Below are 24,303 nucleotides of genomic sequence, written 5' to 3'. Positions count from 1 at the left end.
AACTCAGAAAGGTGGGTAGATTTGGGGTGCTGCCCTACGCTCTGAGCCACTAATAGTATATCAGGGCTCACTTCTTTTCATACTGAGCAACTTGGTGTATTTGGTTTTTTTGTTTTGTTTTGTTTTTTTGCACAATGCTAATGGCAACTTTTACACGTTTAAACATCTAGTTTCTATTCCACTAACTACTTAATAAAATTTCCTAAATGAGTTATGACTTTATAAAATAATTAGTATGTACTTTTAAACATCTTATTTTTAACCGATTACTTAATACATGTTTCCAAAATGAGTTTTTTATTACTTTACAATAGTATTGGTCCTTCTATCATTGATGTTGCAAATCAGCCATCAGTTTTATTATGTCTTTAAATACAATTTCTTTTCTTTTTAAGAAGATTTATTTATTATATATTCAGTGTTCTGCCTGATTGTACACCTTCACACCAGAAGATGATTGTGAACCACCATGTGGTTGCTAGGAATTGAACTCCAGACTTTGGAAGAGCAGCCGGTGCTCTCAACCTCTGAGCCATCTCTCCTGGGCCCCAATTTCTTTCTTTACCCATATAATTACCCTCCTCATTTTGCTTTTCTCATAGTTTTAAAACTGTATTGATTTATTTTTGAACAAGGTGTGCTGTGTGTATTCATCTGTGACAGTGTGTACGTGGAGGTCAGAAGACCCTCAGCCTACATTTTGTTTTTGGCAATGTCCCTTTTCCTCCTGTATGCTGCTTACTCCAGGATGCTGGACCTGCAAGCGCCACAGGGATTCTCCTGCCTTTTCCCTTCTAGCTGCAAGAAGGTGCCAAAATATTCCTTCTTCGGCTTTTATGTGTGCGCTTCAGATCTGAACTCAGGCTATCAGGCATGGTTCCCAATACTGTGAAGTGCTGAGCCACTTGCCAGTCTCTGAATGTATATCTTTTTATTACTTCCAGAATTGTTACCAATCTTATTCCTTCACCTTTTTCTCTTTCACTGACATAAATTATTTTGACTGTTGACATGTCTCTTGCCTTTGTTTTTGTTTTGTCGTTTCTTCACCATAATCCAGCTGTTTTTTCCTTAGTGCTTCAGTAACTAAACTCAGCTTTCAACCCACTAACCTGTTCTGTAATCTGAATGGTCTGCTGGCTCACAACGTTGTGACATGATTCTTGGTATATGTTCTATTACTTTTCAAATTGTACTACCCTCAAAAATACTGTCTGTAACCAGGAGCGGTGGCGCACGTCTTTAATCCCAGCACTCAGAAGGAAGAGAGGCAGGTGGATCTCTGAGTTCGAGGCCAGCCTGGTCTACAAAGTGAATCCAGGACTAAAGAGATACCATGTCTTAAAAAACAAACAAAAAACAAAACAAACAAAAAACTCAAAACTCCTTTTGCAGTTGTTTTTAAGTATCTATCTGCTAATCATATAGCTGGCTGCTGATGCAGCAGACCTCAGAAGAAACCTCGTTGGAACCTGTGAAAGACGGGCTTGTTAGAAGAGAAAAAAGATCTGAGATGGGAAGTCCATGTGGATTTAACAAGTCTTTACCTTTGCCAGTGTTTTTTTGGAGTAAATGTCAGTTCGGAGACCAAAGTTCTGTAAATCAATTGGTTTTTCCTTGTTCTTCTCAGGAAAATTTAACATCTGTTGAGCAGCAGGGACCTATGAAGCACATAAGTGACAAAAACCACTATATTTACCTGTTCAAATTCAAGGGGACAGAGGTTTTAAAGTTACTTAACACTGGCTATTAACTCTCTCTTAGTCCTCTAGGCATGGTGGTACACACCTGTAATCCCAGCACTTGGGAGGCAGAGGCAGGCAGATCTCAGTAAGTTCGAAGTTAGCCTGGTCTACTTAGTGAGTTCCAGGACAGTCAGAACTCCACAGTTGAGACTCTGTCTCAAAAAAGGAAATAAAAAACAAAGAAAAAGAAACCACTTTTGATCAAGTTTCCTAAAAATCAGAACAATAACAAACCCCCAGCAAGTATACACCCCACACTAACTGTAAATAAACTCAACATGAAAAGGCGAATACTTCTGGTGTTCCCTTAAGCCAGAGAAGACAGGCAATTTTTCTTTCACACAATGAAGAGGAAATACAATTATGACCATCCTGCTGGTAATAATTTGTTTGGCACACAAATCTTTTCAAAACAATGCATGTCTACTTCTGAAATTATTAGTGAAGTTAATAAGGGTTTTAAAATGTACATTTCTAAGACATAGACTGAATGACAAGTTTATGTGTTATCTGCTGACTTACTACGACATTGATGACGAAGGGACAAAGAAGTAAAGATTAACAATAAATTCTGTAATTTAAAAAAATAAGGTGGCACAATATTACCTTAAATATTATATTTAAGTATTGCTGTGGACTTAAAAACATTTACATTTTGGAGAAATGAAAAACAGAAGATCCACAACCCCAAAACTATCAGCAAAGAAGCAGCTCTAAGAGAATTATCCTATCACCAGAATGGTCACCAAGCAAACCTGCAGAGCTGTTCTCACTAACTTACTTGAGGTGATCGAAGATGCAGAGGCACAAGCCCCGAGGGTGTATCAGCCAACACGTTGAAATGAGGAGTAGGAGGAGGTCCCATTGCCATGGGTCGACTTTCTGGATCAACTTGGTAGTTAACAAGACCCCACTGCTCTAAGAAAGCATGGACCCTGAAAAATAACACGTTCTGCACATTACAACCTACTGAACCAGACTCACTTGTGAACCCATAATCATGCAATTAAGAAGCAAAGTAGAAGGAAGAAAACATGTTCTGTGCACATCACCATCCAGCCCAGTACCTCGGTGCTGCTTAGGGAGAATACACAACTTCTAAACTGAGGCCAGTGTCAGATGACTCTGATCATAAATGAGGGTGCTTGCTGTTCTTTCTGTTTTTGAGGTGGCACTTCTATACAGCTCTGGCACCTCACTATGAGGCCCAGGCTGGCCTTGAAAATACAGACTTCTGCCTTCCTGCCTTCCATGGGCTGGAATGGAAGGTGTGTACCACCATGGCCACCAATAATAGTTTAAGTCACAGAAAACAGAGAACAAATGCTCTGACTCAATTCAGAGAAAAAAATCCAAAGTTAAACTCTGTTCTGGGATGGACTATACACCTCCCACCTAAATCTCTTGTCATTTTATAATCTGACCATGAAACAAAAGATACAAACGATAAAACATAGACGGCAAAAGTGAATACTAAAGTGCAGAATCATTGTGAGCGCTATGAAGAAGGCATCCAATTAAACTGGTCTGATGAGGACAACTCCTTCATGCCTCTCAGCACCCATGTCAGGCCATTCCTAACTGCTCACAGCTCCAATGCACACCTCTGGACTTCAAGCTCACCTTGGGCCCACATGATACATGTGAATAAAAGTAACAAAAATCTTAAATTCAAAATTGGATAGATATAAAACAGCAATGCGTCACTAACCACCTGTGATACAGGATCAAAGTCAAACATTTACCTCATCACAGCACACACATCTCCAGTCAGGTTTCTCCGACAAGCGGTGCTGGTTAAATATTCTTGGGGGTTTAGACGGTATGTGTCAATCATAAAATTCCGATACGCCAAGTATCTTAAAAAGAAGGCCAAAATAATAAGGTAGATTTGCATCTCTTGGATAAAATATTCCCAAATCCAAAACTAAAAATTTTTGACAACAGCAACCAAAACTGGTGGTGTACTAAATATTTACACTTCAAGTAAATTCAGAACAAGTAAGATGCAAAAACAAGAGTACACCATATTGTAACAGCACATCAGGTAACCTAAACACTGATATAATCTAGTCTTGGTTGCTACGCACTGTGTGAAGTGCCTCACCTGATATGTCAAATCGATCTATAAAACAAGGTTCATCACTCCACTTACATGAGTAAGTGACCCTCAGAACTCAATCTAGGATCTATGCTCTCACTCTCAGGTCACACTCACTTCCCACCTAAGGACTTGTCTTTGACACAGCAATAAGCCTACACAGGCAATCCATTCAGAGACAGCCAGACAAACAGAGATCAAATTCAGCATAAGACAAAAGCATTTAAAAAAAAAAAAAAAACTGTGTATCCTAGTCACAGCGGATTCCACAGTGCACTGAAGCTTTTTAAAAATCAAGAGTGTTAGAGGGGTATGATGGCACACACCTTTAATCCCAGCACTCGGGAGGCAGAGGCAGGCGGATCACTGTGAGTTCAAGGCCAGCCTGGTCTACAAAGCGAGTCTAGGACATCCAAGGCTACACAGAGAAACCCTGTCTCAAAACAAAAACATCAAGAGTGTTAAGAATCATAGCATCTACTGACAATGTTTTGCATACAAGCAAAAGAAAAGGACAGCTGTGAATTAATTGCAGAGGTAAGAATTTTGAGAAGCAGGCCAGGCATGGTGGTGCACACCTTTGATCCCAGCATTCAGGAAGAAGAAGAAGGCAGATAATTATGAATTCTTAGCTGTTGTGGTCTATATAGCAAGACCTTAAATTAAAAAACAAAAACAAAACAACCACCCAAGTTTCTAGAAACTTATTAACAACTGGTCACAAGGAAAAGACTATACAAGGAAAAGACTATACTTCCGAACACACAAACTCCTATCAGTTATTTCTAATTCTAGTGCAAAAGCAAATGCTTTGAGAAATGCGATTTAACTCAAATGCACCTAAATGCTCCTATATCAAAGCCTTAACTAATAATTAATTATACAGATAAAGGTCATCATATATGAATACATGCAAATCCTAACAACAGAAAAAGAAGCAGGCAGATCTCTGAGTCAGAAGTCTGGTCTACAGAGTAAGCTCCAGGTCAGCCAAAGCTACACAGAGAAACTTAGTGTGGAATTCCCTCTACCCATGCAGCACAGCCAAAAAAGGCACACACATACAAAAAGCTATCATGACAAACTGCTAAACACCATTTACTAGGTTCAGCACCAGAACTGACATGCATGCACATATACTAAAATTGGAATGATGGAGATTACCATGGCCCCTATATAAGGATAAAACACAATTTCATGAAGCATTCCATATTTTTAAGTCTCTTAGAAGAGAAAGTGGGTAAAAGTCTTGAACTCACTGGCACAGGAGACAACATCCTGAACAGAAAACCAACAACAGCTCAGGTTCTAAGATCAACAATTAACAAATGAGAACTCAAGAAACTGAAAAGCTTCTGTAAAGCAAAGGACACTTATTAAAACAAAATGACAGTCTACAGACTGGGAAAAGATTTTCACCAGCCCTCCATCCAATATACATATATAAAGAACTCAAAAACTTAAACAACAATGCAAATAATCCAATTTTTAAAAAACAGCTGAACAGAAAATTTTCAACAGGAGAATATCAAATGGCAGAGAAGCACTTACAGAAATGCTTAATGTCCTTAGCCATCAGGGAAATGCAAAATAAAATAACTCTGAGATTCCATTTTTTTTTTGGGGGGGGGGTTTGATACAGGGTTTCTCTGTGTAGTCTTGACTGTCTTGGACTCACTTTGTAGTCCAAGCTGGCCTCAAACTCACAGCGATCCACCTGCCTCTGCCTCCTGAGTGCTGGGATTCCATTTTTTTTGAGACAGGGTTTCTCTGTGTAGCCTTGGCTGTCCTAGACTCACTTTGTAGACCAGAGGAGCATCTGCATGGTGACACTCAAAACTGTCTGTAACTCCAGAGACACAAATGCCCTCTTCTGAGATTCCATCTTAATAGCTAAGATAAAAAAAAAAAAATCCTGAAGTGACAGCACGTACTGACAAGGATGTGGAGAAAGGGGAATACTCCCCCATTGCTAGTGGGAGTACAAACACTTTGGAAACCCATCAGGCGCTTTCTCAGAAAACTGGGAATAGCTCTACCTCAAGACCCAGCTATATACCACTTCTGTGCATATAGCAAAAAGATGTTCCACCGTACAACAGAGCATTTTCTTAACTATGTTCATAGCAGCTTTATTTGTAATAGCCAGAAACTGGAAACAACACAGATGGCACGCAACCGAAGAATGGATAAAGAATCTGTGGTACATCTTCACAATCAAATACTACTCAGCTATCAAAAAAACAAGGACATCATGAAAATTGCAGGCAAATGGATGGAGCTAGAAAAGATCATCCTGAGTGAAGCAACCCAGACCCAGAAGGACACACATGGTATATATATACTCACTTATAAGCAGATATTAGCCATATAATACAGGGTGACCATATTACAATCCACAGACCTAAAGAAGCTAATTAACAAAGACGACCCTAGAGAGGATACTTAATTCTAGAGCTGATGAAGACAGGGAACAGGATGGGAGCCTACCACAGAGGTCCTCTGAAAGACTCCACCCAGAAGTAGATCGAAGCAGAAGCTGAGTCTCAGAGCCAAACGTTGGGCAGAGAGCAGGGAGTCTTATGGAAGAGTAGGGGAATAGAAGGACCTGGAGAGGACAGGAGTTCCACTAGAGGACCAACAGAGTCAACAAATCTGGGGCCAGGAGGGCTGGCACTGACAGAAGACATATGCACCAAACAAGGACCATGCATGGAAAGGGCCTAGGCCCCCTGCTCAGTCTCCATAGCAGTCCCCCAATAAGGGAAGCAAGGAAGATCCCGGCTATGGACTCTGTTGCCTGCTCTTTGATCACTTCCCCTTGGCTCCAGAGAAAGAGGGTGCAGGCAGTCCTGAAGAGACATGATAGGATGGGGTCAGCTGATAGTGAAGAGAGGCTCCCCATCTCTGAGGACTATGGGAGGGGCGTAGGGGAAAGGGAGAGGGAGACCAGGAGGAGACTAGGGAGGGGGCTATGACTAGGATGTACAAAGCGAAAAAATTTTTAAATAAATTAAAAAAAATTCTTTTGATGTTAAGATGGTGTAAAAATAAGATATAAGTGGTATACACTACTTATAAATTAAAGATAAAAAGCAGTAACAACCAAGTGAGAATTGTATTGTAAGAATCAGGAACAGTGGGGAGAAGGCTCAGTCGTTAAAAGCATTTGTTGCTGGTCTAGCAGATAACTCAGGATTGGCTCATAACCTGTAGCACTGTAGGCCTCCATTTGTAGATGGAGGTGAGACAACCCACCAGGTAAGCTCTAAGCTTGGAAACAGGAGGGTGTCTCCTACTTGCTGGGGGCAATCCACAAGACCTTAGACAAAAAAAGTGTCAAAGGCTAGTTCCTTGCAGAGACACATTTCAAAACAAACTGCACAGACTTCAGGCTAAAATGTTATCAAAAACTGGCTCTTTGAAGAAACAAGTACCAAAGCTGCCCTGGATCAATCCAGAGGCAAGCCCTGGGTATGCCTCCTACAATTTATATGCCCATGGCTTAAAACCCAGGGGTCTTGGGGTGGGGGGGCACACTCTCTGGTCTCTCCTTCACCCTAGCTCCCTGTCTTTGTTGGTTAGAACATTAGTTTAATGAATTGAAACCTGGCTCTTCAACTCTCAGCTGTTTTTATGCTGACCAAGAGCCTCAGCTATCCGGCCTTTTTTTAAGTCCATGCCTCCTTTCCCCTGCTGGAAGAGACTCAGATTCAAGGTGCTTCATTTTAGCTAAGTGCTGGGTGCTCTGTACTCCCACAAGCTGGGAGATTGGAGCAGAAAGCTCCCTCCATGCAGAGGAGGCCTTCTGCATGACCGGATCTCAGGACAAAGCCTTCCTCAGCTGGCCTCCAAAACTTGGCCCAGTCTCCCCGCAGCCTATAGAACCCACGACACCCATCTCTGCTCTGCCTGACCAGCTCACAGAACAAGCTTCAGCCTGCTTCACTGCCATCTATAGGACCAGCATAACCCGAGTTTCAATAAAACCAATGCCCTCTTCGGGCCTTCATTGGCACTGTGGACACATGGAACACATATTCATATAGGTAAACACTCATTTACATAAAACTAAAGCAGCAAATCCATACTATTAACACAAGAAAGGTCTACAAAACACTGGGCTCACATTTCTGGAGTCTTGGATTTGTTTTTTCCATTAAAAAACTCAGGAAGAGCACGCCGTTCAATCACATGAATACTGAAAGAAAAGAGATAGGCAGATTGAAATTGCTTACTGAAAAAAAAAAAATCTTAAAATATGAGCTATGCATTACTCACTTTTCAAAGGAAAACTAATAAGCATCCCAAACTGAGTACTTCTTGCTAAAATTAGTTTCACTAGCCAGCTCCTTTACAAATAAGAGGAAACAGCAAGCCTTTAATCCCAGCACTCGGGAGGCAGAGGCAGGCAGACTGCTGTGAGTTCGAGGCCAGCCTGGTCTACAAAGTGAGTCCAGGATAGCCTAGGCTAGACAGAGAAACCCTGTCTCAAAAAAAATCGAGGGGGTGGGGGGGAGGAGGAGGAAGAAAAGGGAGATGGGGGAAGAGTACAGTTTAAAAGATCTGTGTTTTCTACTGATAATATATACTGTAGTTTCCTATTCTCTTAACTGAAAAACTTGTGCTAGGAGCAGTGGTTCAAGTCTGTAACACCAACAATTGAGACAGTCAAGATTGACAAAAGTCTGATGTTAGCATAAGGTGTAACTCAAGAGACCCAGTCTGAAAACAACAAAATCTATGTGGACAATAAAAATTATAAATTTTATTACTAGTTTTTATGACATTAAGACAATAAAAAGGCACAAAATGAAGACTTTTTTGGAAACTGAATAGCAAAAATCAGAGTAGTAAATAGAGCAACACAGTAATAAAAGTCAACCAACAGAATTTAAAAGCTGCTCACATTCCTAAAAATCAGTATGTCATATTATGGGGATGCTCAGCCATAAAGTTATTTCATTTCTACTTCATAACTGGAATCTTGCTACTGTTATAAATCATAATATAGATACCTGATATCCTTGATACCTGATATGTGACCCTCAAAGGGGTCATGACTGACAGGTTAAGAACTACTGCATAGTGAAAAGAGGAAATACACACAAATAACACACAGTCAGAAAGAAGAACATGCTCATAGCTGGGTGTGGTGGCGCACGCCTTTAATCCCAGCACTCAGGAGGCAAAGGTGGTGGCTCACAGTGAAGCTCATTTTGAGTTGAGGCCAGGCTAGTCTACAAACTGAGTCCAGGACAGCCAAGGCCTCACAGAGAGAGACCCTGTCTCCAAAAAAAGAAGAAGAAGAGGGGGCTGGAGAGATGGCTCAGAGGTTAAGAACACTGCCTATTCTTCCAAAGGTCCTGAGTTCAATTCCCAGCAACCACATGGTGGCTCACAACCATCTATAATGAGATCTGGTGCCTTCTTCTGGTGTGCAGGTGTACATGCAGCCAAAACCACTGTATACTTAATAAATAAATAAATCTTATTTAAAAAAAAAGAAGAAGAAGAAGAAGGAGGAGGAGGAGGAGGAGGAGGAGGAGGAAGAGGATGAGGACGAAGAGGAGGAGGAGGAGAAGAAGAAGATCACGTTTAAAAAACTGTCCATTTTCTTTTATCAGTGAGATGGGGAAGCAGGCAGAGCAACCCGCCTGACTGGAAGTGTTCCCACCCCTCAATCACATGCTTCAGGTGGAAAAAGCCCACTCACCAATTATAATCAAACCAGGATGCATAGCTGGGAATAATGATGTGATTAGTTTGTTCTGTCACGTTATCTTCACCTGGGTCAACTGACCGACTCGGGTCACCTTTGCTAGGATCTTCGTCTTCCTATACATAACAAAATAAAGTTAACAAAAGTCAAGTCACATACATAGTAGGTCAAACAAATGAAGATAGTGGATCCAGTTTGAGGGACTAAGAAAACAATTCTCAAGCATAAACATTTCTTACTTCTAAAGGTAAACATGGTGAACTGATAACATTTTATTTTTCCTTTATGCTTTTTTTTTTAATTTGAGACAGGGTCTCTCTGTGCGGCCTTAGCTGTCCTGGATTTACTTTGTAGACCAGGCTAGCCTGGAACTTAGAGTGATCCACCTGCCTCTGCCTCTACTGTCTCACTTATCTTTAAGCTTCTGTGCTGGACAGGCAATTAGGTCTGTGGATTCAAACATCTCCACTCCTCCATCCCCCAGAACCAGACTGCAGGTTCCCACTGCTGCTTCACTAGGATCTGCTGTAGGTGGCAGGGATCTGAAATCAGGTTTTATTGCCTAAGAAGCAGGGACTTCACGAACTAAGCCATCTCAGCTATGAAGTATTTTTCTACTAGAACCATTTTTAGTCTATATTCTTTCATAGACTCTAATTCTTGACCTTAATTTGACAAAAACTTCCTAAGCCATAGTACTTAATATGAAGATCTGTTGCCAGTACATATCTCTGTATTTCTTAAGATAAATTGTATGAGTTGGTGAGAAGGCTCAGTGAGTAAGGGGGCGTGGCGTGTATCTAAGTCTGGTAGCTGAGTTCAATCCCCAGGAGCAACAGTAACAAGTTGCCCTCTGCCTCCATCATGTAAGCTACAGCATGTGTGCTCACATGCGTGCACAAACAAAACAAGTATGTTATGACCAATTTTAAAAGGATTAAATTTGTAAGGCAGTGGTGTCTCACACCCTTAACCCCAGCAATCAGAAAGCAGAGACAGGTGGATCTCTGAGTTTGAGGTTAGCTTGATCTACAGAGTTCCATGACAGCCAGGGTTGTTACACAGAGAAACCCAGACTCCAAAAACCTAATAAAGTGACTAAATAAATAAGAGAATGAAATCTGATATAAACGCAGAGAACATTGGCTGGTATTTAAATGTTAGAAAATATTATTTTTAATTAATTAAAAACTAGCAAAAACGGTCTCAGGATTAATAGTCTTATGTTTAGGTTTGGTTAAAGTATGTTTGAGGTGTAGTTTTAGAAATTGATTGTGACCTTTAGATTTTTCATTGGAGGACATTATTCAACAGGAAAAAGTGCCTGCCACCAAGAGTTTGGATCCTGGAACCCCCATGGTGGAAAGACAGAGTCTATTCGTGACAGTTGTCCTCTGACCTTCGTACGCGCGCGCACACAACCCCCCCCCCAGAAGAAGCACACCGAGGTATGCATAGACAGGATAATGTTTTTTTAAAAAATTAGTATTTCCTTGAGAAGAAACAAAAAAAAAAGCCAGTAATCATAATAATCTCAATCAGAAAACAATGAAAAATTTACTGAAGGAGCCACTTCTTTTTTTGCTGGGGGTCTGGAACCTCAGTATGTATATCAGGCTAGCCCTGAACTCTGCCAAGACCAGGCCACACCTGGCTGTTCCAACCTAAGTTACATGAGTTTGGTATTGGGAACGCACACCTAGAGAACAAACCAGCGATCAGGATGCAAAGCGGGGATGAGTCACCACAGCCTCAGCCAAACAGTGAATGTGAGGAAAGCCTTTAAAGCAAGAGACTAGCGTCTTTACAAACTATTAATCTCAGCAATGGAAGGCAGAGGCATTGGCTCTGTGTGAGTACCAGGCCAGCAAAGGCTATGTACAGACCGTCTCAAAACACAAACCAACCAACCAACCAACCAACCAACCAATCAAACAAACAAGCTACCGGTCAATAAATAATATTTAAGTTTTATTGCATTATGACTTGTAAAACAGATTTTAATGTCTTCCCATAAATGCATAAAACAAAAAGATCTAATTTTAAATGTTACTTTGGAGCATTTCTATTACAAGTATATTTAGCAAGTAAGAAAGTTGTTCTAAGAGACTTACAGGCAAGCTGTAATTATTGACAGACACTGTGGTACACACCTTTAACCACCCCACTTGTACAAGCAGATGGAACTCTTATGAATTCTAGACTAGCCAGGAATACAGGGTAAGACGCTGTCTCAAAAAAATTAAATGCAATAATAAAAAAAATTAAAAGCCAAACCTTAGAGCTTGACTGAAACTGCCCCCTTGCTGCCCTAGAAAGAGGAAAGTTTAATCTTACATCTAATGAGACAATGGCCTGTCTCTATCCAGAGTCAGTGAACAGAAAGCAGGTGATGAGGAAGCTTGAGAGGGAAAGAGAGACGCCTCGGTGGTTAAAAGCACTTGGCCATCCTATAGAGGACCCATGTTTGCTGATTAGCACTCGTATCGGGTAGCTCGAAACAAACTCCAAAGGATCAAACATCTTCTCTGGCATCCATGGGCAACCACATACAATGTGGCATATACTCACACAGACACATACACACAAATAAAAACAAAAAAAAAAAATTTTTTTTCCTTTTTTTGTTTTTTGGTTTTTTTTAAAGCAGGGTTTCTCTGTGTAGCCCTGGCTGTCCTGGACTCGCTTTGTAGACCAGGCTGGCCTCCAACTCAAAGATCTCCCTGCCTCTGCTTCCCAAGTACTGGGATTAAAGGCGTGCACCATCACACCCGGCTATAAAAGTAAATCTTCACAAAAATAAGATTAAAAGTTGACAAAGGTTAAAGCATGATAAACAATTTACCTTACCTGTAATCTGTATTACACCTCTACCAATAGAAAGGTGAAAAAAAATCAGGGCAAAGTATGGTACACTACTAATCTGAATTGATAGGCACACCAGCAACAATGTAGTCAACTATCATTACCACTTTGCAAATAGGGAAGTATAGAACTACAAATTATAACTTATGATGGTAATCCTTGAGAAAGGCTAAGGTTCTTCTCAATAAAATTTTTGATTAAGAAATAGAACAAAGCCGGGCGTGGTGGCACACGCCTTTAATCCCAGCACTTGGGAGGCAGAGGCAGAGGCAGGCGGATCGCTGTGAGTTCCAGGCCAGCCTGGTCTACAAAGTGAGTCCAGGATGGCCAAGGCTACACAGAGAAACCCTGTCTCGAAAAACAAAACAAAACAAAAAACAAACAAACAAAAAACAACAACAACAACAACAAAAAACAAACAACAACAACAAAAAAACCAAAGAAATAGAACAAGCTGGGTGGTAGCAGCACTCAGGAAACAGACAGGTAGATCTCTATGAGTTCGAGGGCAGCCTAGTCTACAAAGCAAGTCCAGGTCAGCCAGGGCTACACAGAAAGACCCTGCCCCCCCCAGAACAAAACAACAACCAACAGAAATAGAACTATTCTCAGAGAGTACAAAAAAGAAAATTAATTGGATGTGGTAGCTAATGACTGCAATCCTAGTATCCTGAAAGAAAGATGGCCCTGAGGTTCAAGGCCAATGCTAACTGGACAATAGCTTGACACTCTGACATCAAAAAAAAAAAAAAAAAGGAGGAAACCTAGGTATAGTAGTGTATGTACATGGTTTCAACTACTAAAGAGACCAAGACAGCACAGTTACTTAAAATGCAAGTATCAGGCCACCTGAACAAAAAATTGAGACCCTGTCAGAAAAAGGACTGGACTATGGACCAGGTAGTATATGCTTAGCCAATACATATACAAGCCACTCGGTTATAATCCCCGTTATCACATGAATCTAGCACGAGAAAAACAGTGGTCAGGGGAATAGGCTAGAGGATCAATAGTTCAAGGACATACTCACACACAAGCCAGCTTGACACCAATCTAAATTCTGTCTCTGTTCAGTGAATGTGACTAAAAGATAAGTGGCTCACACAGGCCTAAACGAACTTTTACCTTTCCTCCTGTTGTAACTGCTTCTTCGTCTTGCTCATCTGCAAAATCAAAACAAGTTCAGTATGATCTGATTTATATAGAATCTGTACATTCTGCAAAACTGATACTAGAGAGAGAAAATAAATAAAGTAGATGATTGCTAAAACAAATTTACAACAACGAAGCGATCATTTTACACAAACACATGGAGATGGAAGGTCATACCAACTTTTAAACAAATGAAGAGTGGGTTATTAATTTCTACCAGTTATCTTAATCACAATAGGGATCATATTGGTAATGAGATCTTGGTAAAAGAGTTGAATGAAAAACTAGTCTAGTAAGAATGAGTAAAGCAAAAATGGTTTTGTGGATTCCAGGGAAAAAAATAGAGTAAACGTATTAGTGACTAAATGAGGCATAGCGGCAAAGGTGTCCAAGCCAGCAGTACAGAAGAGGCGGGAAGATCCCACATTGGAAGCCAGTCTGGGCTACACAGCAAGATTTCAACTTTACAAAAAGAAAAAGAAGAGAAAAAAAAAGCACATGCCTACTGAAGACAGGAGCTCTAAGGCCTGTGCGCTGTTTAGAACAGAACAAGAAAAAACTACATATAATGCAATTAGGGAAACAAAGACAACTTAGATTCAGTTGCCAGCACTCAGATGGTAGCTGACATGCCCTTTTCTAAGCTCTCTGGGCACTGCACACACCTGGTTCATTATGCATGCACTCGAAACATTCTTCAACAAAAAACAAGAACTTAAACGTTTTTTTAAAGGTTTATTTATTTATTATATATACGTTCTTCTGTCTGCTTGTACACCTGCACACCAGAAGAAGACACCAGATCTCATAGATGGTTGTGAGTCACCATGTGGTTGCTGGGAACTGAACTCAGGACCTCTGGAAAAGCAGCCAGTGCTCTTAACCTCTGAGCCATCTCTCCAGCCCAAGAACTTAATTTTTACAAAGATTTTAAACTAAGCCAGGAAGTGATGGCACACACCTTTAATCGCAGCACTTGGAAGTCAGAGGCAGGCATATCTCTGAGTCCAAGGCCAACCTGGACTGCAGAACAAAGTGGTGCAATCAAAAATGAAATCATAAAAATTTATAAACAATAAAATGTTAAAGAAAATCCCACAGAACTATCTGATATAGCCAGGCATAGCAGCTCATGGCTCTAACCACAGCAGTTAAAAGGCAGAGGCTGGCCAATCTCTTGTGAGTACAACTCTAGTCTACAAAATGAAGTCTGGATCACTCAGGGCCAACCGTGAGTTGAGACCCTGTCACAAAAACCAAACAACAAGAAAGAGGCACATGCCTTTAATGCCATCACTTAGGAGACAGAGGCAGGAGGATCTCTGGTTTCCAGGCTAACTTGGTCCAGAGAGCTGGGTCCAGGACAGCCAAGACCAAAGAGAGAAACCCAGGGGTGGGGCAGAGTGGGGAGAGAGTTGATGTCATACAACAAATCAGTAAACATAAAACAAAACACAAATACACATATCACACAAGTCTCTGAAGTAAAATGCATGTCCCATACATAACAAAGACACTTTAACAACAGCGCACAGTGACAATGTGAATCACTGATGATGAACACAAAACAGATCCCAAACATGAGCTACATCATTTAGTATTAGAATACCTGAAAATAGCCTATTGAAACACTCTACTCTCCATTTAAAATGAGAAAAACATTATTTTAATCAAATCATATTATTAGTAAAACAGAGCTAAGAGGGTTTAATAGTGAAGTATGTGACTACTACATATACAGTATTAAGGCAGTACAAAATGGACACCACTGATCTGCAACAAGTTAACAGATGCTGGCATTAGTGAGTATGTTATGAAAAGTAAAATAAGAAAAAAAGACGAGAGAAAAGTATGGTCCCTGTTCTAAACTGACAGCCTGCCACCAACTATATATTATTTCTAACAAGTGATTAGTAACACATAGGTAAAAATCAACAATATGAACCAGGCGTGGTGGCACAGGCCTTTAATCCCAGCACTCAGGGGCAGACGCAGGTGGATTTCTGTGAGTCTGAGGCCAGCCTGGTCTACAAAGAGTCTAGGACAGCCAAGACTACACAGAGAAACCCTGTCTCCAAAAAAAAGAAGAAGAAGAAGAAGAAGAAGAAGAAGAAGAAGAAGAAGAAGAAGAAGAAGAAGAAGAAGAAAAACCATAAAAACCGAAACCCACCCAAGTTATAAATCACAAATCACCATCCTGTTTATCAAAATTTCACAGTGAGGAGAAGAGCCACTTTTATAATCCTCCACACTCTCCATGCAACAAGGAGAAATAAAAGTTTACTTATAAACTAGCAGTTATTTTTCTGGAACTCCAGTCAGTAATTATAAGTAATGAAAGAGAAAAATAAATATATGTAAGGTATAAATAACAGTTAAGATCTGATAATAACATCAAAATAAAATAGAAATACTTTTAAGGCGCATCTATTTATCTTTGATAATGTGCTGTAAACAGACATTAAAATAGAACCATGAAGAAATATGCACCACTGTGGCATAAGCCAAAAAAATATAGCAGGAGTGAATGAAATGAAAACTTTAAAAAAGTGCTGAAAGAGGCTGGAGAGGTGGCTGCACTGCCGCATTCAAGGTCAATCCCTGGAGTTCCCCTGTGTAAGGATGGTAGAGTCCCAATTGTAGCCCTCTGCCTGCACACGTGAACTACAGCATTTGTACCTGCACTCACATAGCATGCACAAAAACTAATAACTTTACATTTTGCTCAAAGAGGATGGCGTTGGGGGAGCTAAGGTCCTTTAGCCCAGGCTGGCCAGGAACTCAACATGTAGTTCAAAGCTGCCCTCAAACTCACCATGGATGAGTATTATGAATACTCCTCTAGTCATGCAATCATCTGCACAACCCAATAAAAGAGTAGAGACACAAAAATTCATTATTTTTATTAGAATGATTTCTCTAAAAGTCAGATGATAACTATTTTCAAGTGAAAGTAAGATATTGCCAAGTTTATATTAGTTTGTGAGAAATGCCATGTACTGTCAGGTGCAGGTCATGGTAGGAAAATAAAAGATGACAGAACAGAAGGCAGCCGGTTAATCTTGAAGAGCAGTAAACAAAGCAAATGAAAGTAAAGTAACAATCTGAAATAAGGCGCTGACACAGTCGAAAGAAAAATCATGTTATGGCTTCCTTACCTAGATCTGCCACGGTGCCTCCTTTAACGGGTGTGTTTTCGCTATCTTTCTTTGGGTTTACTAAAAGGGGGAAACCAGTAGAATCATGTGTTAGAGCAGATAGCTAGTCACACTGGTTTTAAGAATATACTGCAAGGAGCTGGAGGTGGCTAAGCAGGCAGGGCAAGGGGATCAGTGAAACTGGGCCCCCATGGCATGTGTGGTACACACATGCAGACAAAACCACCATTAACATGAAATAAATAAAAATAAAGACAACATGATACAACATGATCAAAACACACATGCTTATCATTACAAGCCCAGGGTAGTTCATTACTCACCTTTATGTAAAAAGGTCAGGACACAAAACTACCAGGCACATTCTATAACTAATCACTCAGTTAGCAATATATTCCTATTTTACAAATGTGGAAAAGCTAAATTGTCAACATATGGTGGAATGCCTATCTTTTCCCAAACTTTTTGTGCATTAGACATTATCAATTAAAAAAAAAAAATAATCACAAAGAGGGCTGGAGAGATGGCTCAGAGGTTAAGAGCACTCACTGTTCGTCCTTCCAAAGGTCCTGAGTTCAATTCCCAGCAACCACATGGTGGCTTATAACCATCTATAATAAGATCTGGTGCCCTCTTCTGGCATGCAGGCACACACAGGGGCAGAATACTGTATAAATAATAAATGAATAAATCTTTAAAAAAAAAAAAAAAGAAAAGATATCACAAACAACAAAAATGACCAATAAATAACATGAGAAACTGAGAACTCCTTAAAACTTTTAGGAGAAAATCTATTCACATTTGAAAGTTAAGAATTATGTGGTACACAGGGCTGGAGAGATGGCTCAGAGGTTAAGAGCACTGCCTGTTCTTCCAAAGGACCTGAGTTCAATTCCCAGTAACCACATGGTGACTCACAACCATCTATAATGAGATCTGGTACCCTCTTTATATACTGTATAAATAATAAATAAATCTTTTAAAAAATTACGTGGTACAGGCAGGGTGGCACAAGCCTTTAATGCTAGCATTTAGGAGGTGGAGACAGATGCAGACAGATCTCTGAGTTCCAGGGTAGTCTGAGTCTACATGTGATTTCTACAACAGGCAGGGCTATATAGACATGCTATGACAAAAGCCTAAAACAAGCAAACAAAAGAACTGTAAACCCAGAGCATGACATTACGCATCTTACGGAGAAATGGCAATCAACACTCGGTTTCATGCAGAAGAGCACCAACCATTCTTAGGGAGGACCACTTCCTCAATATTTGGTACAGGTGTTGGGTCTTCCATGTCCTTGGTAAGATCTTCTTGCTCATCTTCTTCTTTCTGACTTCTACGCTTGCCATAAAGGCTAGCTTGTCTAATACATACAAGGCAGAAAAGAGAAATTATAGAACTTTTAGCGGAATCAATGATCTAAATTAATATTTGTAATTACAAAAGAAAACACTTTTAAAAACAAGAAATAATCAAATAAATTAGATGCCTAATTCAAGTAATACCAAATGAGCCCCAAACTCTTAAGTAATTAGTCTCAGCAACAGCACAGTCATTGTTCTCTGCCTACAATGAGTATAAATTAGTACAATAAAAGAACACCTGCTAGGGCAGCGCAGCATTCTCTGCCTATACATGATAAACTGGGTAAGTTTGGAAGACACAGACAGCTGTATTTCTTGAGGTATCATTGGAGTATTAAAAACTAAAAAGTCCTCATGTTCCTTATGAAAACTGCCATGGCTCTTTCTCTGAGAAGATATCATTAGGAAAACTAGAAATACACGAGAATTAAAATAAAGAATGGAAGAATTTCCCTATATTGAGGAATTATACAAAGGATAGAATCACTACCTAATTCATATGTGATACAAACAAAAAAGCACTACACATCAGGGTGTGGTGACATGTTACTATAACTGAAGCACTTAGGATGCTGAGCAGAAGTCTATATTTTGAGCTCCCTCACAACCAGCCTAAGAAACATGAGAAGAATGTCTCAACCAACACATACACATACAAATTAACAAAGTACCCAGAAAAACCCACACAGTAATGGAGCACACCTATAATACCAGCACTCTGGAGGCAAAGGTAGGTGGATCTATGTGAGTTCGAGGCCAGCCTGGTCTAGAGTGAAATCCAGGACAGGAAAGGCTACACAGAAAAACTGTGTCTGGAAAAACAAAACAAAAAACAAATACCAAGAAAACACATGACAGGAAAAGAAAGGAGCACAGAGGAGAGCTGCTTACTAGCTTGCTCAACCAACTTTCTTATCCCACCCAGGACCACCAGTCAATGGGTGGTGCCGCATATAGTGAGTTAAGGCCTGGCACATCAATCATAAAACAGGAAAGTACACCACAGGCTTCTTACAGGGCTAACTGGTAGGGGCTCCCCCCCCCTTTCTCCCTCCATCCCTCCCTGAGGGCTACTGGGATTACAGGCATGTGCTACCATACTCAGCTAGAGGCATTTTGTTAATTGAGGTTTCTTCTTTTCAAATGACTCTAGCTTGTGCCATGCAGAGGCAGGTTATGAGTATGGCCAGCCTATTTACATAGTGAGGCCCAGAACAGACAGGACTATATAGAGACCCTGACTCAAAATAAAACAAACATAACAAAGCAGGATGGGCTGGGCGGTAGTGGCACACCGCCTTTTAGCACTCAGGAGGAAGAGGCACAGTTTGAGGAGAGTCTGGTCTACACAGCTCCAGGACAGCCAGGTCTGCATGAGAAACCAGTCCAGAAAAACGAAACCAGGTCTGGCGAGACGGCTCCGCAGTTCAGAGCACTGTCTGCACTTTCAGAGAGCCTGAGTTCAATTCTCAGCAACCACATGGTGGCTCATAATCATCTATAATGAGATCTTTTAGTGTGCAGGCACATGTGCAGGCAGAGTACTGTGTGCATAATAAATAAACGATTTTAAAATTTTTTAAAGAAAAACAAAAAGACACACAAACAAAACGTGTGTGGTAAAGCAGACAAGTCTGAAATTATCAAATATCTATTAATAATAACTGAATTAGCAAATATTAGCTGTACTTTAGTATATACTTCCTGCACTGTATAAAGTACTATATTACCAGTATATTCAATTAGAAATCTACAATATCACTCAGACAAGACTGTTAGGTATGCTGTTAGTTTTGTGAGAACATCCAACAGTTCAACAATTACAGGTTCTAACTCTTCTATCCATTTAATCAGAAACGGGAGAGGTGGTCAAATCCAAAAGGCAGTAACTCCGCTGTCTCGGGCTGAGCTCTGAGGAAACATGCTTTGTAAGCAGCCTAGTCTAGACCCTTTAGCTGTACTCTCACCATTGCCTCCCATGTGCCAAGATAACAGGCATATGCTACCATGCAGGGCTCAGGGCATGATTTCTAAAGCTCCTTATGCCCCACCTTCTTAATGTGTATACAGCAATGACAAAGACTGCACTCAAGGTGCCCCTATATAAATGAAGCTCCTGTCAATACTATCTAATCAAACTGGCAAGACAGCTGCTCGGGTAACGGCACCAGTTCACTCTGAGACCCATCCTCATGGTAGAAAGTGAGAAGTGCCCCCACAGCTGTCTTATGACCTCCACAGCCCAACAAAAAGAAACAATTTTTGGGGGGAGGAGGTTTGAGATAGGCTTTCTCTGTGTAGCCCTGGCTGTCCTGGTCTCACTCTGTAGACCAGGCTGGCCATCAAACTCACAGCGATCCACCTGCCTCTGCCTCCCAAGAGCTGGGATTAAAGGCGCGCATCACCAAACCTGGTGTAACAATTTTTAATTTAATAATAAAAACAAGTTAAAAAGACAAGCTGGAAAAAAAAAAAAAAAAAAAAAAAAGACGCCAAAGTCAAAAGGATGACTGTTGTTTGGCAAACTATCCAACGTGAATATAAAACCTAGGAAGGCCATTCAAATTTTCTCACTGAGTTCCCCCACCCCCACACCATCCCCATTTTCAAGACAGGGTTTCTCTGTGTAGCCCTGGCTGTCCTGGACTCACTTTGTAAACCAGGCTCGCAGAAATCCCCCCACCTGTGCCTCCCAAGTGCTGAGATTACAGGCATGTGCCAAGCCTGGCAACTCTCACGCTGACTTCTGATCATGGAACACATCTTACCCTTTCTTCCCGCTCTTCTTCCGGGATTCTGTGGGTGTGGGAGGAGGAGGAGAAGGGGAATGCTTCCTCTTGCGAGCACTGGCTGATGCTTTTCTATCTCTTCTCTCTGGGCTTCTGACTGGCTAGGAAGAAGTAAATGAAAATAAGTATCAGGCAACTTTAGTCAATTTCTCAGTTTCTACAAACCCATGTCCAGAGTGACTTTCCACACAGCACCAAATCTCCTAAGTCAGAACACATGAAGCCACAACATGAAGTACCAAATACCAGCAATGAAAAAATATCCCTGACCCTCTCAGGCCAGCAATTCTCAACCTCTGAGATGTAACCCCTTTGGGGAGGATTAACGACCCTTTCACAGGAGTTGCCTAAGACCTAGAGAAATACAGATAAATTTATATTACAATTCATAACAGTAGCAAAACTAGAGTTATGAAGTAGCAACAAAATAATTTTACTGTGAGGGTCACCACAAAATGAGCTGAATTAAAGGTCCAAAGCATAAGGAAGGTTGAAACTGAGTATCTCAGGTGATTCACCGAAACTGAAGTGCTAACAATAATTCCACTTATACTCAAAATATATGACAATTGAGCCAGGTGTGGTGGCTCAATCCGGTAATCCCAGCACTCCAGAGGCAGATGCAGGCAGATCGCTGTGAGTTTGAGGCCAACCTTGTCTACAGAGTGAGTCCTTACGGCTACATGGAGAAAGTGTGTCTCAAAAAAGCCAAAGAGGGCTGGAGAGATGGCTCAGAGGTTTAGAGCACCAGCTGCTCTTCCAAAGCTCCTGAGTTCAATTCCCAGCACCCACATGGTGGCTCACAACCATCTATAATGAGATCTGGCGCCCTCTGCTGGCCTGTAGCTGTACATACCGATACAACATTGTATACATAACAAATAAATAAATTTTAAAAAAGAAAAGAAAAACCGAAAGGGGGAAAAGGCTACAAGACATAGCCAAACCTGAAAAACAAAAACCATTATTGCTCAACCTTTGTGCTCTCAGACAGGAAAGCATTTCAGTAACTACTAATACACGCTACTGAACTAAAAAACTGAGGTCAAATTATCCTGTCAAAAGTGTCATTTATAAAATAAGTCTCATAGACAGAAGTGGTGGTGCATGCCTTTAATCCTGGCACTTAGGAGGCAGAGCCAAGAGAATCTCTGAGTTCGAGCCCAGCCTGGTCTATAGAGTGAGTTCCAGGACAGCCAAGGGCTACACAGAGAAACATTATCTTGAAATAACAAAACCCAAATATTTAAAATTTTAAAATAAGTAAAATCTTACAATATATATGTGACAAAGATGTTTTGGTACTAAGCTCACAAGTACGAAAACATGAAATATCTCCATTTTCAGTTACTGGTTTATCATATACACATACAAACATTCATAAATATGAGTACCAAAGAAAATATAAAACAAAAAAGAGCAAGCCAGGCATTTATAATCCCAGCACTAGGAAGGCTGAGGTTGGGATTACCAATTCAGTCAACATGAGCTATATACTAAGTTACAAACTACGTGGCAGACTTGTAAGACAATAAAATGTAACAGAAAGGAAATTAAAAAGCAAAGCAAATCTACCTGTCACAAATGAAAACAATCTTAGAATCACAGGCCTGTTTACTGGACTGGTACAAACCCTTAACAGTTACAAAAGGCTCTCTTCTGGGCACCAAGTCTTTTTTTTTTTTTTTCCAAGACAGGGTCTCCCTGCCACATGTCTGCCCTTGATGACCTTCCAGCTTTAAAAGACAACACTCTGTTTTAGAGCAAATTCATATCTCAACTCAGCTGCTCTCCAAACTCTCCAGACTGGGGCTTCTCAGCAACCTCTTTGTTACTACCTTTAACTTGGTGGGGTTTTGTTGTTGTTGTTTTGTTTTTGGTTTTGGAGACAGAGTATCTCTGTGTTAGCCTTGGCTGTCCCAGACTTGCTTTGTAGACCAGGCTGGCCTTGAACTCACAGCGATCCATCTGCCTCTGCCTCCCGAGTGCTGAGAGTAAAGGCGTGGGCCACCACGGCCTGCCCAAGTCTTACATTAGTGACACATAGACCACAAGTTGTGAGGTTTTCTTTCTAGAGACAAGGTCTGACTATGTAACTATGGCTAGCTTGAAATTGCTATGCAGACCAATCTGGCCTCCAACCCACAAAGAACTATCTGCCTGTCTGTCCCTCCTCAGTGCTGGGAATCAAGACACACACCACCATTCCTGGCACAAATTGTGCTTTTTATGGAATCATGAGTGAACATCCAGAAACCGGAAGTTCATTTAAAAAAAAAAAAATTGGTAGAGGTTATACATAGACAGACAGTTTTGTGGGTCTTTTTTTTTTGGGGGGGGGGTCGGTTTGGTTTGGTTTGGTTTTTCGAGAGATCTGGACTTTCCATGTAGAAGAAGCTGGCTTTGAACTCACGCTAATCCACATGCCCCAGCTTCCCACGTGCTGGGATTAAAGGTGTATACTGTCACACCTGGCGCCAGAAAGTATTTTTAAAGATGCATTTATTATGTACACAGTATTCTGATTCATGTAAACTTGCCCACCAGAAGAGGACAGCAGATCTCCTAGGGCCACCATGTGGTTGCTGGGAGTTGAACTCAGGACCTTTGGAAGAACGGCCAATACTCTTAACCTCTGAGCCCTCTCTCCAGCTCCCTGAAGTTCATTTAATCAAAATTGTTTAGGTTCACATATGAAGTCATAGGTTTCACTGTACTGTTTTCATATAAATAAGAACTTAGGCATAATAATAATAATAATAGTAATAATAATAAATAATAATAATAATAATAATAATAGTAATAATAATAAATAATAATAAAGAGTGTTATCTGCTGAATTTCCTATTCTCAGAAAGCACAGCAGGACTTACTACCAGTATTTTGTGGTGTTGTGTTTGCACTGAAGTTATAAAAATGTATTAAACAAAGAATGTGGTTTTCCTAAGGAAAACTGTTAGAGAAGTTAAGCTATCATGTGACATTATTTAAAAACGTGAAAGTTGCTGCCTGGCACAGGTGCACCACTGTGCATGTCTATAATCCCAGCATTCTGGGAGGCAGAGGCAGGTGGATCTCTGAGCTCAAGGCCAGACTGGCCTACAGAGTGAGTCCAGAACATTCAAAGACACACAGAGAAACCCTGTCTCAAAACAAAACAAAACAAAACAAAAACAACAAATAGATAGCAGACATATAAAAAATGTGAAAGTTACTATTACTGGTTGTAAATTTTTAAATTTATTTAAAAATTAAAACATAGGTCAGTACCCACATGGCAGCTGACATCTATCTGTATCTCCAGTTTTGGGGGACCCAGCACCTGCACACAAACACACATAAAAGCAAAACACCAATGCACATAAAACAAAAAATAATTAAAAACAAAAATTAGGGGCTAGAGA

General features: G+C 40.5%; 1 protein-coding gene and 1 pseudogene across 1 annotated transcript in view; one reads left to right on the top strand and one right to left on the bottom strand.

Moving 5' to 3' along the window:
* The window catches only part of Smarcc1 (SWI/SNF related, matrix associated, actin dependent regulator of chromatin subfamily c member 1), a 103,982-nt gene that overhangs the window by 57,053 nt on the left and 22,626 nt on the right, over positions 1 to 24,303 (bottom strand). The window contains exons 10-18 of the mRNA XM_051140784.1: positions 20,879 to 21,000; positions 17,985 to 18,109; positions 16,744 to 16,803; positions 13,559 to 13,596; positions 9,563 to 9,684; positions 7,976 to 8,047; positions 3,491 to 3,604; positions 2,527 to 2,680; positions 1,548 to 1,661 (exon numbers count right to left, since the gene is read on the bottom strand). Of these exons, the coding sequence (XP_050996741.1) occupies positions 1,548 to 1,661; positions 2,527 to 2,680; positions 3,491 to 3,604; positions 7,976 to 8,047; positions 9,563 to 9,684; positions 13,559 to 13,596; positions 16,744 to 16,803; positions 17,985 to 18,109; positions 20,879 to 21,000 (921 nt within the window). The remainder of the gene's footprint in view (positions 1 to 1,547; positions 1,662 to 2,526; positions 2,681 to 3,490; positions 3,605 to 7,975; positions 8,048 to 9,562; positions 9,685 to 13,558; positions 13,597 to 16,743; positions 16,804 to 17,984; positions 18,110 to 20,878; positions 21,001 to 24,303) is intronic.
* On the top strand, positions 4,971 to 5,063 carry LOC127184496 (uncharacterized; annotated as a pseudogene).

The sequence above is a fragment of the Acomys russatus genome, chromosome 32, assembly GCF_903995435.1.
Source record: "Acomys russatus chromosome 32, mAcoRus1.1, whole genome shotgun sequence".
NCBI classification, from domain to species: Eukaryota; Metazoa; Chordata; class Mammalia; order Rodentia; family Muridae; genus Acomys; species Acomys russatus.
Note: the sequence above shows the minus strand (reverse complement) of the source record. Positions and strands in the feature narration are given on the sequence as shown.